This window comes from Hibiscus syriacus, unplaced genomic scaffold (genome assembly GCF_006381635.1).
Source record: "Hibiscus syriacus cultivar Baekdansim isolate YM2019G1 unplaced genomic scaffold, ASM638163v2 tig00111769_pilon, whole genome shotgun sequence".
In the NCBI taxonomy this organism is placed as follows: Eukaryota; Viridiplantae; Streptophyta; class Magnoliopsida; order Malvales; family Malvaceae; genus Hibiscus; species Hibiscus syriacus.
In genome coordinates this window covers 203211-219306 of record NW_024063172.1, presented here as the reverse complement: position 1 = coordinate 219306, position 16096 = coordinate 203211, and the positions used below count along the sequence as shown (strand labels likewise).

General features: G+C 32.6%; 2 protein-coding genes and 1 pseudogene across 4 annotated transcripts; 2 read left to right on the top strand and 1 right to left on the bottom strand.

Annotated features, from left to right (window-relative positions):
• Positions 1 to 2334: 2334 nt before the first annotated feature.
• On the top strand, positions 2335 to 15763 carry LOC120169935 (NADH dehydrogenase [ubiquinone] 1 alpha subcomplex subunit 13-B). Of its 2 annotated transcripts, XM_039178001.1 has the most exons (5): positions 2335 to 2345; positions 9211 to 9216; positions 12782 to 13007; positions 15244 to 15315; positions 15406 to 15763. In XM_039178001.1, exons 3-5 carry the CDS (start codon positions 12793 to 12795, stop codon positions 15548 to 15550), a joined length of 432 nt encoding a protein of 143 aa, XP_039033932.1. In that variant the 5' UTR covers positions 2335 to 2345; positions 9211 to 9216; positions 12782 to 12792; the 3' UTR covers positions 15551 to 15763. The 2 variants fall into 2 exon arrangements, with proteins under 2 accessions (XP_039033932.1, XP_039033931.1); XM_039178000.1 differs by lacking the exons at positions 2335 to 2345; positions 9211 to 9216 and having other exon boundaries at positions 12725 to 13007.
• On the bottom strand, positions 5827 to 7775 carry LOC120169934. Of its 2 annotated transcripts, none has more exons than XM_039177999.1 (2): positions 7626 to 7775; positions 5827 to 6892 (listed from the first exon to the last, which is right to left on the bottom strand). In XM_039177999.1, exon 2 carries the CDS (start codon positions 6817 to 6819, stop codon positions 6007 to 6009), a length of 813 nt encoding a protein of 270 aa, XP_039033930.1. In that variant the 5' UTR covers positions 6820 to 6892; positions 7626 to 7775; the 3' UTR covers positions 5827 to 6006. The 2 variants fall into 2 exon arrangements, with proteins under 2 accessions (XP_039033930.1, XP_039033929.1); XM_039177998.1 differs by having other exon boundaries at positions 5827 to 6893; positions 7630 to 7775.
• On the top strand, positions 9335 to 11187 carry LOC120169773 (annotated as a pseudogene).
• Positions 15764 to 16096: the final 333 nt, after the last annotated feature.

The window sequence follows — 16096 nt, the reverse complement described above, 5'->3', positions numbered from 1 at the left end:
CAGAGGAAGCGACCCTAGGATTTGTCAAAGTGATGTGGTGACTGGATGTTACTGGTGGCACAAACTTCATAACTTTCAACTTTTTTAAATTCATATCTAAAATTTTATTTTTATTTTATTTTATAATATTTTTCAGAATTTAATGTTTAAATTTTAAAAATAATTAAAAGTTTAGGTATTAAAATAGATCAAAATTAATAGTTTATGTATTAAATACATTAATTTTTTAATAATAAATACTAAAATAATAAATATTAAAATAAAATAAAAATTAAACATTAAATATATATTTTTTAAAATAAATTTAAATTCTAAAATCAATTAAACTAATAATTTAAAAATACTAAATTCGTAGTTTATCCACGAAAAAACATCATGGGGCTGCATGGAGCAGGAGACTCGTGGTCGTGGATGAACGAACGGATCTGGACCGTCCGATGGATGGGGTCACGGTCGCGGAACTTCCGAGAATGTAGGCCCCACAGCTGCAGATCAGAAATTATTTCCTCGCCTATGCCAACTTTCACGCTCGCGAAATGTGGCCGCTAGTGATGACGTGTGAGATCGGCCCTCCCACAAATATGTTTTAAATTAAAAAATGGAGGAACCTACCCGATAGGTCAAATTTCACCGCGCAGATAGAAAGAGGAAGGAAATAAATAAAAGCGCCCCACACATTCACGTCACGCGCGCTGCGGGTGGTGGGATTCACATCTTGAAACAAACGTGTAAACGAGAGAAATAATTGTACACTAAAAAAAGCAATCTGACGTGGCGACGTCCCTTTCGTTATGTGTCGGATCCTGAACGAGACACGTGGTGTATGTTTCCCTCTTAGTAGTTGCCTCGGATCTTGTAATTGGCTGCTTTTTCCCATTTTGATAAACAAAATATCTGTAGATTAAAAAGAGTAAAAAATACAAGATAATACGACACGGGTGTTTTTGCACACAATTAATGACATGGCAGTTGGAGAAATCATTTTGGCTTTCCAATCTATTTGATATTGGTTCAACCCTGCCCTGGTCCTTATAATCCTAATAATCTTAAAATTTAATCCTCCTCTTTTATAATTCGAAAATTCTAATTATTTTACATGTTGGGTGAAAAAGATCAAACTTAAACGAATAAGGTTATACCATTGTTTATGTTCGTACTCGTTTGTTCATATTTTAAAGTTATTCATGTCCCTTTGTTTAGCGTTTGTGAATATATTTGTTTAACATTCACGAATATGTTCATTTGCAAGCTAAAAATGATAAAATTATGTCACTGGTGTTTAAATTCCAAATTTCATAATATGTTCAATTTAGTCCATATATCCACCGATATGTAAAATGTACAACAAAATGCGCTTCTAATTGAGTTTATAAAAACAAGTCATTAAACGAATGAGTCGATAAACAAACTTATTTGTGAACGTCAACAAACTGGTCTGATCCTGTTTTTTCATTTATTAAATAACCATATTTTTTTAATATTCGTTCATTTTGGTTAAAAACAAACATAAATAATATCATACGAACTGTTCATGGATGACAAGCCATGGTTCAACTCCCCTAACCAGAGATGGGGTCAGTTCTGTCTTGACCTAGTATAGCGGTTCTAATGCTTCTCTTCCAACGCATCTAAAGAAACGGCAATCGTGCAGTTAAATTTTGATTACTCGGTAGGGAATGAGATGGTCAGTTTACGAGATGCTAGCATTCAAGGTCACTACCAAACGATATGTACATTTACTCCATTATTTATATGTTTTATTTTAGAATTAAAGTCTAATGTATATCATTAGTATGCCGGATATTAATATTTAAATGCTTAATCTGGAATTGAAACCCTAGTTACAAATACGTTATTCAAATTAGACAGAAGTCAATAGATAGTTTTATTGATTATAATTTAATTTTTTAAAGCCAGGGTTAAATGTTAAAATTTTAAGAATAGAAGGGACTGGAGGCGTAATTAGACGTTTAGTCACACATATTCATGGCCTGTAGTCCACTTGCGAGTTTCGAGTGGTGAACAAAAGGGGGTTCAATGCACGAGGATGTCATTTTATGAAGACCCCTTGAGCAATAAAAAAATTAATTAATTAAATATAAATAAATAAATAAATAAAACAGAAGCTCGTTTTTTCTTGTGACAGTGGATACCTTTCTCTACCTTTTGTCTCCTTGTGATGCCCCTTTCAATTTTTCTACGCTATCAAGAAATCCCGGTACCATGCCACGTGTACCGCCGATGTGCTATGTCACCGTCATTACGTGGCAACATTCCTAACCGTGCGTTTAAACCCTAGCCGTCGGCGAACAATAAACAAAACTCCCCATTATTTCTCTAATCTAGTCTTACTGTAATTGAATTAATTAATTAATATTTATTACTTTTTTTTCAATTAAATAAAATATTAGGAGGGGACCCATTTTATTATCCAAACTGTTGTTACTTTATTTAATAATAATATTCGTGTATGTATTGCAAAATATTAAAATATGTTATACCATCTCATACTCTTAGTATATTTAAAATTGGGTAAAGTACACAAATGATCCCAGCTATAGAGTATTACTTTACTAAGTCCTTCGACTATTAAAAGTTATAAAATAATCTTTCAACAATAGATTATTGTTTTGTTGAGCCCTTCGACTATTATAAGTTATGGTACACAAACAGTTCCCCGACCGTAGAGTATTATTTTATTAAGTCATTCGATTATTAAAAATCACAAAATAATCATTTGAATATAGAATATTGCTTTGTTTAACCCCTTGACTACTATAAGTTATAGAAGGGTCACCACACTATTCATTATGTTTTAAACTTATATTTTTCGTTAAAAAATTAATAATATTCTAAGTTAATCGTTAACATGATAACTGTCATATGATAAAATCTGATCACAAAATCTCAAATGACTATCAAACCCTAGTCATAATGTTAACGCCCAATTTAGACGACCGTCAATTTTTTAACAAAAAAAGACCAGTTTGGAACATAATGAATAGTCATATGGTCATTTTGTAACTTTTAATAGTTGAGGCACTCAACAAAACAACATTCTACGGTCAAAGGATCATTTTGTAACTTTTAATAGTCAAAGAATATAATAAAATAATACTCTATAATCAAAGGATCATTTGTGTACTTTATCCTTTAAAATCTAGATATTAATATCTTATTAAATCCATTGATTTAACATGTTAAAGTAAAAATTTAATTTAACAACTATGTAATGAAAAATTAATATTATAATAAACTTAATTTTTATTTTAACACGGTATAAAAAATTTATTTAATTTTTATATTTGAATTTTCTTACTAAGTTCTTAAGATTAAACAAAACAAATGAGTTGAATTCTAAATATACAAAATGTACAAAGACAATATATTTTAATCATTAAAACAATAATAAAAGCTTTTAAGAAATCAGGGTAAATGACACGTTGAGTTTTAATTTGTTTAGTACTTAAACTTTTAATTTTTTTAAATCTTACCTAATATTTAATTTTTATTTCATTTTAGTACCTCATTATTAAAAATTTGAAGTATTTAATACCTAAACTTTTATTTTTTTTCCAAAACTTATTGTTAAATTTTGAATAGGAATACATAAATGAAACAGAAATTGAACTTTAAGTATGATTCTGAAAAAATTGAAAGTCCAAAACGGACCAAAACTGATAGTTTATGTACTAAACGTGTAATTTACCCAAGAAATTAATATATAAGTTGAGTTTAGTTAGCAAATTGTTATTTAAAACATCTGTAATGAAAAGCTATTTTGGGCTATTGCTCTCATGAACATTTTTATATCCAATAATAAGTTAATTTATGCAAAATTGAACATTATAAAATTCTCAGAGACTTAAATATTGTTTAATCACTTTGTATTTTCATATTTTTTAAATTCCGCCAATTCCACTCATGAACTCCAATAAAGTTAATTAAGGGTCTGTTTGTTTAGCTGTAATTGGTTTTCCAGAAAATGAATTACTGGAATTTGAATTACTGGAATTTGAATTACTGGAAAATGAATTACTGGAATTTGAATTCTGGAAAATGAATTACATTTCTGTAAAATGAATTACATTTCTGGAAAATGAATTACATTTCTGGAAAACATCTGGAAAACGTTTTATGATGTTTGGAATATGTTATTTAAACATTTTTTCGGTATATTTTAGTGAAATAAAATTTTATAAATTATATTAATTATTTATGAAAGTAATAGTACTATATTATATTTTAAAAATATTAATTAGTATATTTTAATATCTTTACTAAAATATTATTGAAATATATAAATAATATTATTCATTATTAAATATATAAAAAAAAATTATTATATATTATTAAAATAAAAATATAATATCTTATATTATTTATAATATAATTGATTATTTTATATAATATTAAAAATATAATATTATATTATTATAAATATTAATAAATATATTTTAAATATTTTAATAATTAATATTTTGATGAAAATGATATTAAAATATTTTATTAATATTAAATTCATAAAATAAAATTATTTTGAGTATTTTTGCTTTGAAGTAAAAAGTTCGGAAAATGACTTACGGAAAATGAATCCGTAAGTCATTTTACAGAAAACACAAAGGAAATTCTGTTACTAGGAAAATGAATTACATTCCGGAAAACGAATTACGTGAAACAAACACGGGAAAACGTTTCCCGGAAAACGAATTACGTGAAACAAACACGGGAAAACATTTTCCGGAAAACGAATTACGTGAAACAAACACGGGAATTCGGGGAAAACCAATTCCGTAATTCCAATTACGGGAAACAAACAGACCCTAAGTTAGCATGTTAATAGAGGACAATCATTCTAAAATAATAATTAGAGCTCAAGGGTGTACGTTCAAAACTATATACAAAAACTCAAATAAAGTTAATATTTAATTTGGTCACCACTATTTGACACACAAATAAAAGGCTTAAAGAGGCATTCATGTATTTATGTTTATGTAATAAACTCAATTTATCATTTTCACTCATATCATATTTTTGTATCAATTTAATCTTCAAAACACTCGAAGTTACTTAATTGCATCAATATTTAAAATATGTATTGTTATTTAAGGTTTTAAGTTATGATTTAAGATTTATGGTTGAAAGTTTCAAGGTTAAGAGATTATGGCGTAAGATTTAGGATTTAGAATTTAAGATTCTAAATTAGTGTTGAGGTATATGAGGATGAAATTAAACAATTTTGAGAGTTAAATTTATGTGAAAATACGATAAGAGAGAAATTAATAAATTGGATCTACTACAGGTAGGGATGAACATGGGTCGAGTTGAGTCAGATTTTTGGCAGACCCAACCCGACCCAAATTGACCTGAAATTTTTATACCTCCACCTGGGACCCGACCCGAGTTTAGAGTAATTCCACCCGAGCCAACTTTTGAGATAAAAAGCGACTCTGACCCGACCCGAAATAATTTAAAATTATTAATTTTATTTAATAAATAGGGACTTAATTGAAAAAATAATATAAAGAGGTCTATTCTTGCAATTATCCATAAATAAATAAGGTATTTTATATTATTTTTTAGATATGGTCAGATTCTTTTACCATAAACCCAAACCCGACCCGAATTTATTCTCTAAAAATAAACCTGACCTGAACTCGATTTTTTTAAAAAAAAAATCTAACCCGATCGGGTCAGTCCCCATCGGATTCGGGTCTCGTGCCCATCCCTAACTATAAGGGCAAAAGTGACCCTTAAGCTAAAATAAAATCATCAAATATGATTAAATGTAAGATCAAAACAATTAAACCTCTGGCTTCTGGCCATTTGATTTTTTATTCAAAGCACTGATGGAGGGAAGGCAATTGCAATATTGCATGACCATCTAAACATCAATTGCAGTAAAAAGATAACAAAACGAACACGGCTGATTCGAAACATAAACAGAGCTTTTCATGGTATCTAACATGGAGTCACACAAAAGAAAGGGGAATATTAAGGACAGTTTTAACTGAAGATTTCCCTCACTAGCCAATCCAAACTCGGGAAAGCAAAATACAGAATGAGAAACGATGGAACGGCGAACAGGCCGGTGATAAGAATGTACAGGGAGAAAATGGCTGCACTGGCAGGTATGGCATATAAGACCATTAAAAGAAATATGACAATCAAAGGGAACTTAACTGTTAAGTGCAGAAGGAAAACCAAGGACTTACGGAGCAACGATTGGAGTCTTCCAGCACTGAAATAGCTGGTGACTAGGCGGATTTGATTAAGATTGGATGTTGAATTTTCCGAACGGTGGATTGCACATGAAGCTCGCCTAGTGTTTATACATCTACGCTGATTTCCCCCTTCACTTGTTCTATTTATAGTGCATGCAGGTGGATGACACCTATGAATCGGAGAATTCAACTTCGACCTATCACCATTCATGCTCTCAACCATCCAGAGAAGAAAGTAATTCTTGCTCGGAAACTTGATGTTCCCCTTATAGACCACTCTCAAACAGAATTGATTACACCACGGGCAAGCCACGAAGAATGGAAGATGGATAGGTAATGTAGGGTATTTCAGAGCAGCACGCTGCAGCCCTAAGACACAGTTTTTACATAATGTATGGCCACACCATAAAACATACGGTATATTCTCCACAACGTTGAAGAATTCCCAGCATATCGGGCATTCTAATCTTTCCTCTCCATGGTTGTTCAAAGACAAATCATCATCGGAGCATTCGGAATAAACCTTAGATTGTTTCAACGAACCTGGTTTCGACCTGCTGGCTCTGGTAAAGGCCTTAGAAACAAACTTCCACATGGTGAATGTCAGATTAGTGGGGGTTTTACAGGAAGATACTTGTTCAAGTGTACTCAGGCCATGGATTTTAAACCTGAAATATTGACAAAACAAACGGCAAAGAAGCAATTCACAGTTACTATTGAGTTCGACGAAATGAGATACATAATCGATGGCTTGTGGACTTTTATGTGCTAAACAATCAAACGAATATTACAAAATCAAACAATAAACCCAACAAACAAGTTTAAAGGGAGCTCTTTTCTTTATTCCTTAATTTCCCCAAAGATGCCAAACTATTTGAACTAAAAGATCGGATGGTGATCTATGTGAATGACTGAACAAAGAAGATTTGTGTACCCAACATCGAATATATACGATCTAAGCAATCGATTGAGTTTAAAATTTTGTTTCAGTCAAGCATTTAAGCAAACACTTGGAAGACAATATCAATACTCCGATTAAATTCAAATCCAAAGAGAGGAAAAGAAACCGACCTTAACTATGAAGATTGACGAAAACTTAAGTCGCAATGGTGAAACAAAACGGCGTTTTGAAAACATTCAAAGGGAATTTATGAACCCTAAAACCCACCAAGAATAACTGGATTTTATTACCATGCAAAATTAACCGAAATTTATTTACCTTACTGACATCAAATTTTCTATAGAACCACTGATAAAACCAAAAATTACCAAAATTTTCTTTAAAAAAAGAGGAAATTCACAGAGTTTTTAAATTTCCTTAATTAGACCCTCGTTAAAGGTAACTATTTGAAGAAACAAGCCATAACCCTTGAATAAGCAAAGAAAAAGAAGAGAACTTACCGAGAAAAAGAAGAAGAAGAGCTTGTTTCTTCGGATTTTGAAAGAGGAGGGTGATGTGTTTAGAATAGAAAACAAAAACCGAGGGAAGACATGAGTACATGACTAATGTCTGTTGATATGAACAGATGCAGTGCCTTCGCTTGTCAGAATGACTGATGACGCAATCAACTAAAAAACACCCACATATTTTTTTTTGGTAAATTATAAGTTTATATATAAACTATTAGTTTTACTACCTAATTTTTTTAAATTATATTTAAATTTAGTTTTTGTTTCATTTTAATATAATTGTTCAGAATTTAATGTTCATTTTTAGAAAAAAATAGGAAATTTTAGGTATTAAAATATATCAAAACTGATAGTTTAGGTACTAAATGCGTTAAGTTTTTAACAGTGACGTACTAAAATGAAACAAAAATTAAACGTTGGATATGATTTTGAAAAAAAATAAAATTTTAGGTATTGAAATTAACCAAAACTGATAGTTTAGGCACCTAAACTTTTATTTTTTTAAATCATACTTAAATCTTAGTTTTTTTTGTTTCATTTTAATAAAATTGTTCAAAATTTAACGTTAATTTTTGAAGAAGAAAAAACCCTGAAAGTCTAAGTATTAAAACGGATCAAATTTTTTAGTTTGATACTAAACTCGTTAAGTTTTTAACAGTGACATACTAAAATGAAATAAAAACTAAATTTTATATATGATTTTGAAAAAAATTAAAAATTTAGGTATTTAAACAAACAAAAATTGATAGTTTAAGTATTAAATGTATAATTTACCTATTTTTGTATATACGATGATAAATCTCCCAACCTAATTTACCCAATTTACACATGTTAAGTTTTCAATTTGACATTGTTAAGGGATTTAGTCCTTGTCTTATTAAACCAACCAATCATTAATGGTGTTATATTTTAGGTGCTAAAACAAACTAAAATTAATATATTAAGTATTAAATAGCTAAATGTGCCAAATTTTTAACGGTAGAATAATAAAATAAAATAAAAACTAAATATTAAGTATAATTTTAAAAAATAAAAAATTTAAATACTAAAACGAATAAAAAATATTAATTTAAATACTAAATTCGTAGTTTACCTTTAATAATATAACAAATTAGTAGGATATCGCACATGACGATTTGACGAAACGAAAACCAAAAAAGGAAGAGCCCCAAGTGAATGAATGAAAAAGTTTGGGTTGCTGTGTTCTATATAGGCTTGGGTCTGGGTGGGCGTTGGTACTCTATCAGCTTCTCTAGGAGAGGTTTCCAGGCCACCTCATTCTCCGCCCCGCCGCTGCCTCAGCCGCCCCCTCTGCCAAGGCATGTGCCAAAACAGTTTTTTAGTTGTATCGGTGCTCACCCAACAATTAAAAACCGGTATTTACAACCAATTTGTTGTTGTAGATGTCAACGGAGTTCTATACGTTCGGCCCGTACAAGATAGACCCCAAGGAGGTTTTCTACTCCGCCCACCTTTCCTATGCCATGGTCAACATCCGGCCTGTTGTTCCCGGTCATATCCTTTTAATTTAAATCCAATCATTTTTTTTTTACTTTGTTACGTGTATGATTTTGAGCTACCAGTAGGATAAATGGTGGTAATTTGTTGATATTAAGCATGATTTACCTCCGAGATTGAGCATTCATCTAGTTAAATCCTAATGAATAGGTTGCCTTATTCGATTCTGATAGTAAGAAACAATGTCTGCCATAGATAAAACTAATGTTTTGGAAAGTATGCCAGCTTGTGGCAGAGGAGTATTGATGGTACATGTGCACCCACACACCCATATATGGATGGATGGATATTTGTATGTATATGTAGAATTCACACACAATTTTAGGAAGATGTGGAAGAAATTGGTCGACAATATCATTCTAACCATATATCCAAAGCATTGCATTATTCTATCGAAAAGAGTAAAGAAAAGCATTGCATGCTAAAATGGTACCGAAATATATGATGCATTTTTTTTCACGTGAGCTGCAATGGTTTTTCATAAAATATGTTAGGAAACCATGAATCTTCATTGTTCAAAACATTCATGCTTGAATCTGGTTTCCTTGACATTGTGCACATGTGCTTGTCTGCCCCAGGCGTGAAGTTAAGCGGTTTGTTGATCTCACTGTTGAAGAGACGCAAGATTTATGGCTAACAGCACAGAGGATTGGTGAAGGACTTGAACGTTTCCATAAGGCGTCATCACTCACTTTTACCATCCAAGTAAGGAGATAAGATTTGGAGTCTTGATATATTACTTTTGATTACTTGCATATAGGGCTTCTGCGCTAGTGTTGTCATAGGAGACGACATTGGTTTGCTTACATATCATATGTTTGCCAATATTAAATTTTATTTGCTCTCTTTGTCTGGCTGTTGCAGAGGTGATGGAGATGTGGACATCTTTGTTCATAGTCATGCTAGTGTGTTGTTCTTTTTTGCTCACTTCTTGTTTTTGTTTCCGAAGCTTGCATATAGTCCCTTTAGCTGAGATGCCTTTACTAGCAGGGGCGGATGTATGTGGCTCCCTAGGGGAGCCACTGCACACCCATTATTTTGATAAAAGTGTTAAATTTAGTTTAATTTGTTAATGAAAATCGAAAAAAATAAAAAAAAAATTGCATACCCAAATTTTTTAGAATATGAGCATTAAAATTTTGGACCCATATTTTTTAAATTCTAGATCCGCCACTGTTTACTAGAATAATTTTATATTGTAGTTTGGTTTTAATAGTCTCTAAATTTGTAAAATCTTCATCCTATTCATAATTCTCTTGGCCAAGTTAGACCTCTTCAATTTGGGATGACCCTTACTTGGTATCTGAGTACCTCGTGTCGACTCCTATAGCCACAATCGCTCATTTCGAGTTCTAATTTTTTTGGTTTCCCATGCAATAACCAACAATTAGTGTGTGTGATTGGCCATTTGTGATTGAAAACTATGCTTTCTTATAGAAAATTGAATACGGAGTCTTATGGTGTGATACTCACGGAAGTTCCTGCTGTTATCACCATGTGTTAATATGCTTATGCTGCTTGGTAAATCTATATATACATTTTACTTTTAAAGGATCACTTAAACTTAAAGTCTAAAGACTAGCAAATTGTTGATTTGTACTCTAGGATGGACCAAAGGCAGGCAGGGCAGACCGTTGCTCATGTTCACGTTCAAATCCTTCCAAGGAAAGATGGTGACTTCGAGAATAACGATGAGATCTACGATGCAGTAAGATAGATACTGTGATTAGCTTAGCGTTTATTTGCTAAAAAGTTGGATAAACTCGTTTTAACCGTCTGCTGTTCGCGGTGTAGATAGATGCAAAGGGGAAGGAACTGAAGGGAAAGCTCGACTTAGATAAAGAAAGGAAGGACAGAAGTATGGAAGAGATGTGTAAAGAAGCAGAGGAATACAGGTTGCTTTTCATGTTACCCTGACCGCCGTGTTGCATATGAACAAATCGCACTGCATTCCCCGTCGTTGATAGTTCTTGACATTTTTTTTTTGCAAATTTCTTTCGTTTCTGTGTGTCTGAACGAAGAATATTATCATATATTAGCATTGCAAAGTGTCTTCTCCGCCAAGCAATGCTGGCATTTCCTTCCTACACGACCCCCTCTAACGTTATCCTTTACCCACCACCTGTTCTCTTGGCTCCTCATGTCCCGACATTTACGAACCTGCTTCGACCTTGCCTTCACCGGAACTTTAAACTTGTCACACCAATCCACTACAACGGTTCCGCTTCTTAAAATTGTGCTACCTGAACTGTATCTTTTATTGTATTATTCAATATTAAAATTACAGGCTAAATTACGTGTTTAATATCTAAATTGTTAATTTTGATTCATTTCAGTATTTAAATTTTTAATTTTTTCAAAGTCATATTTAACGTTTAATTTTTGATTTATTTTAGTATCCGTCGTTAAATACTTAATGGATTCAATATCTTTTCAATTCTTTTATCGTCGCATTCATCGATCGATGAAACCTAAACGTTTTAGCTTGCACCTTTTTGACCTCCTAAATGTGATTCTGACCACCGTTTCAACGGAAAATGCCTTAATCTCCCTAAATCGACAACGGGCTCTTCGATTTCTTCATCCTTTGATCTTCGTTGTCAATCGTCTGATGGGCCTAAAACTGAACTATATTGATCGACTTGTCATTCTCTCGTAGTTTATCGTTCAGATTGGTTGTCCGTCCACTGGAGTTATGCCTCATTAGCTCGTCCGATAGGCCTGAAATTGAACTATACTGGTCGACTCGTCATTCTATCTTAGTCTATCGTTCGAATTGGTTGTTCCTCCATTGGAGCTATGGCCTATCAGTTGTCCGACGGGCCTGAAACTGGACTATATTGGTTGACTCGTCATTCTCTCGTGGTCCACCGTTCGGATTGGTTGTTTGTCCACTGGAGCTATGTCTCCTCAGTCTGTCCGTTAAATTTTTAATGACATTGGTACTAAAATGAAATAAAAACTAAATGTTAGGTATAATTTAAAAAAAAATAAAAATTTAATTACTAAAATAGACCAAAACTATATAATAATCATCCATGTTAATGAAAATTAAAAATTGGTGTGACAAGTCACGTCAATAATAGTTAGTCATATCATCATTTTATTACGAAATAATAAAAGAAAATAATAAAATTAAAATTAAAGTTCGATGTTATAATTAATAAAATTAAAAATTTAATAGTGGAATCCATGAATAAATTAAAATGATATCTGCAATAGTTTCCCCTCTATTTTACTGTAATGTATTTGTTTCAGATGCTGAATTTGCAGAAAAAAAATGTTTTCATCGGTAGTTACAGTTTCCATATTCGAAAATATTTGATATATTGATATATATATAGTAATTTTGAAAAAAAATAAAAAATAAAATATGCTTGATAATTAATATTTTAATTATATTTGATAATTTATAATTAAAAGTTTTCATTATTTATTATTTTTATTAAACAAAAAAATTATATTCTTAAGATAGAGCCTTACAGGTAGGTGACAAAATATAAGCCCACCAGGTGGTGCAGCCCAAAACGGACCCAAGCTAATTTAAGAACCTCCTCCTCTATATCGCCACCTCCACCGTAGACTCTTCACTTTGCTGAACTCTCTCTCTATATTTTAGAACTAAGAAGAAGAAGAAAAAATGACGGAGGCTGTGATAAGGAAGAAGCCAGGAATGGCGAGCGTGAAGGACATGCCGATCCTCCAAGACGGGCCTCCCCCGGGTGGGTTCGCCCCCGTCAGATACGCCCGGCGTATACCCAACAAGGGCCCCAGTGCTATGGCTATCTTTCTAGCTGCTTTCGGTGCCTTCTCTTATGGGATGTACCAGGTCGGCCAAGGGAACAAGATCCGCAGGTCCTTGTTTCTCTTCTGTATAGAAACAAACACCTTAAATTTCTCTTTTCCTGTTTTCCTTGATTTTCTAATCTAGGTTTTTTAATCTTCACTGATAGAATTTTTGTATATATAATCTGTTTTTTATCGGATTGCTTGGAATCGTTGCTATGATCTCGTATTGTAGCATTCTTTTGCTTTTATCTCGTTTTTAGCTTGGAGTTAGATCTTGTTCTGTTGTTTAACTTTAATATGTTGTTGTTTTTTGGCTAGTTTTTTTTAATTCAAATTAGACTCGGAAATGTGAAGGACTCTACTGATTAGTATATCATATTTTGTTCATATTTGCTGGTCCTTTCTAATGCCTTTTAGCATATAGCCTCTGAATTGGTTGGTAGGAGAGGAAAAGGAAAGAAAAAGGTGAGATTCAGTGATTTGCTGACAAATCTATTATTTGGTCTTGTCATTGAAACTGCATGATGATTTCATGAGCCTGCCTATATCTGAGTTTAGGAATTTCTGCAGTCTGCCTAAGCAATCTCTTGTTTTTTCACAAGGCAAAAAAATTAGTTCACGATTCCTGGTTCTTTCAAATGGCTTTTAGCATGCAACATATTAAGAAGCTGGTAGAAGGGGAAAACGATAGGCAAAATTCAGATACGAGCTTTTATAAAAAAAAAAGTTCAGATACGAGATTTTCCGGAGAATGCTATTATATTTGCTCCTGAATTATGGGCTATGCATGAGAATTTCATGAGCCTTCGTATGTTCTTGTTTTGTAATTCAAGAACCAGCATATTTATCTATTGTAGTAATTCATTAGCAATTCACAAGGCTAAACAATCAGTTCAGGGCTCACGGTTCTTTCAAATGAATTTTATTATGTAACCGATGAAGAAGCTGACATAAGGGGAGAAGGCAAGGAAAAATTCAGACATACAATATTTGTTCACAATGCTATTATTTGTTCTTGACATGTGGACCATAGATGATAATTTCACGAGCCTGTCTATGTTCTAGTTTAGTAATTTCAAGAACCTGCCTATTTACTTATTTTCGTAATTTATTACCGTTTCACAATGCAAAGCAATCTCCAGCCCTTTCAAATGGCTTTTAGCGTGTAACCTATGAAGAATCTGGTAGGAGGGAGAAAAGGAAACATAACTTTCAGATACAACAAATTTATGATGGTGCTATTATTTGGTCTTGTGACGTATGGACAATGCATGAAAATTGGAAGAGTCTCTGCACTTAATTTATTAGCCATTTCATGGGGCAGTAAACTAGTTAGCTAGTCAAGTGGGGTTTAGGGATTTAGAGATTTGTTGAAGCATGCATGTGCTTTTAATATAGATGAGATTATATTTGAACACGATCTTTTATGGGTTGATGATTTTTTGATCTTCTAATTGTTGGTCTCATGATAAAGAGTTTGTCTGCACAAATGATTGTTCAAACTATCCAACCTTTCCCTTATATGTCCAAAGTTCGGAAAAGTGAAACTTAATGCAATTAGGTGCAATATCTTATCCAGAAGATGCACTTTTAGGCAAGATAGTGTATGCATTCCATTTAGCTAACCAACCGGTCATTGTTTTATCTTTGTTCTATTGAGAAGTTTGAGATTCTCTCCGCATCAATTATTTAGTTGATCTTTTTGATAAAGAGACAACCAAAATAGTTTGCCAAAAAATAAATTAACATAAAATGAATAAGCTCAAATCTTTCTGTTTTGAGGATATGCTATATGCATTGGATTCCCATGTCTTGATTTATTTAAGATAAATAGTGTAACTATGTCTATCATAGCATGAACTAAATGAAAGTACAGATAAAAGTTGATACTTCAGGCCGCATTAATTTTTCTGTGAACCTAGGCCGGTTGGATGTCATCTTTTGCACCTACCAAGCAAACTCTATCTGCTATTTTCAGTGGTGAGCTTTTGACCAGGAGGAGGCAAATTCTATTTTTTATCCAACTTTTGGCTGATTGGAGTAGGGCAGACTTCTCTGATGCTCCCCTAAAGAAATTGACAGTTGCAAACTGCATGTTTCGAATATAAATAAACAGATTGACAGTTGTGTTTATTGTTTTCTTTTTTAATTTTGTATATCCTTTACTGTGCTGCTGTTCTATATCCATTTCCTTATCCATGAATTAGTTTTTACCATGGAAATCAAAATTGGATACATATGCTATATGCAAATTGATCTTTTTTATTTTAGAACGGAGGCCTGAAATATTTACATTTTGTAGGGCACTGAAGGAAGAAAAGTATGCTGCACGTAGAGCAATATTACCTGTGCTTCAAGCTGAAGAAGACGAAAGGTATCTAACTACCCATTCCAGACTGCTCCAATTCTTTTACGTAGCTAAAATGCATTGACAGTTCCATGTTTGTTTGTTCGCATTCTTTAGATTTGTCAAAGAGTGGAAGAAGTATCTTGAGTATGAAGCTGAAGTGATGAAGGATGTTCCTGGTTGGAAAGTAGGCGAAAATGTATACAATTCAGGGAGATGGATGCCCCCTGCAACTGGTGAGCTCCGTCCTGAAGTTTGGTGATACCCTTTTTATCTACTCGTTGTCCACGTTGGGCTTGTTTTCTGTTGATTGAAGGATGCTTGTTCTTGTTCGCATTAAGCGAAATAAAACAATTGGAAATTCAGAAACCTATTTCTGAACGGAGAGTATTACTGATACCGCCCGATATTGTCATTTATTCCTTTACCTTCTACGTCTTATCCTGAAAATGTTAGGAAAATAATTTTCATGGAACCCTAACACTTGCTATTGCTATTGCCATTGCTGGCAAGACACGGCTAAGCTTCTCTTGATGTTTGTTTACCTTGCAGAATAAATAATTTTCATGGATTATATTTGAGCTGCTTTTTTTAAGCATATTTTGGTATTCTAAATTTGGTTGAGTATGTTCCAAATTATTGGGATAAAAATTGTGTACTTAGTTTTTGCTTGTTAAATGCTTAAACCGGGGAACTATCCTCCAGTATGACCATCTTCCACCAAAGCTCGCCAAAATCCATGTACCATTTAGCTTGAAAATCATTCAAGGATTGGAATCTAACAACCAAATACCATTTAGCTTGAAAA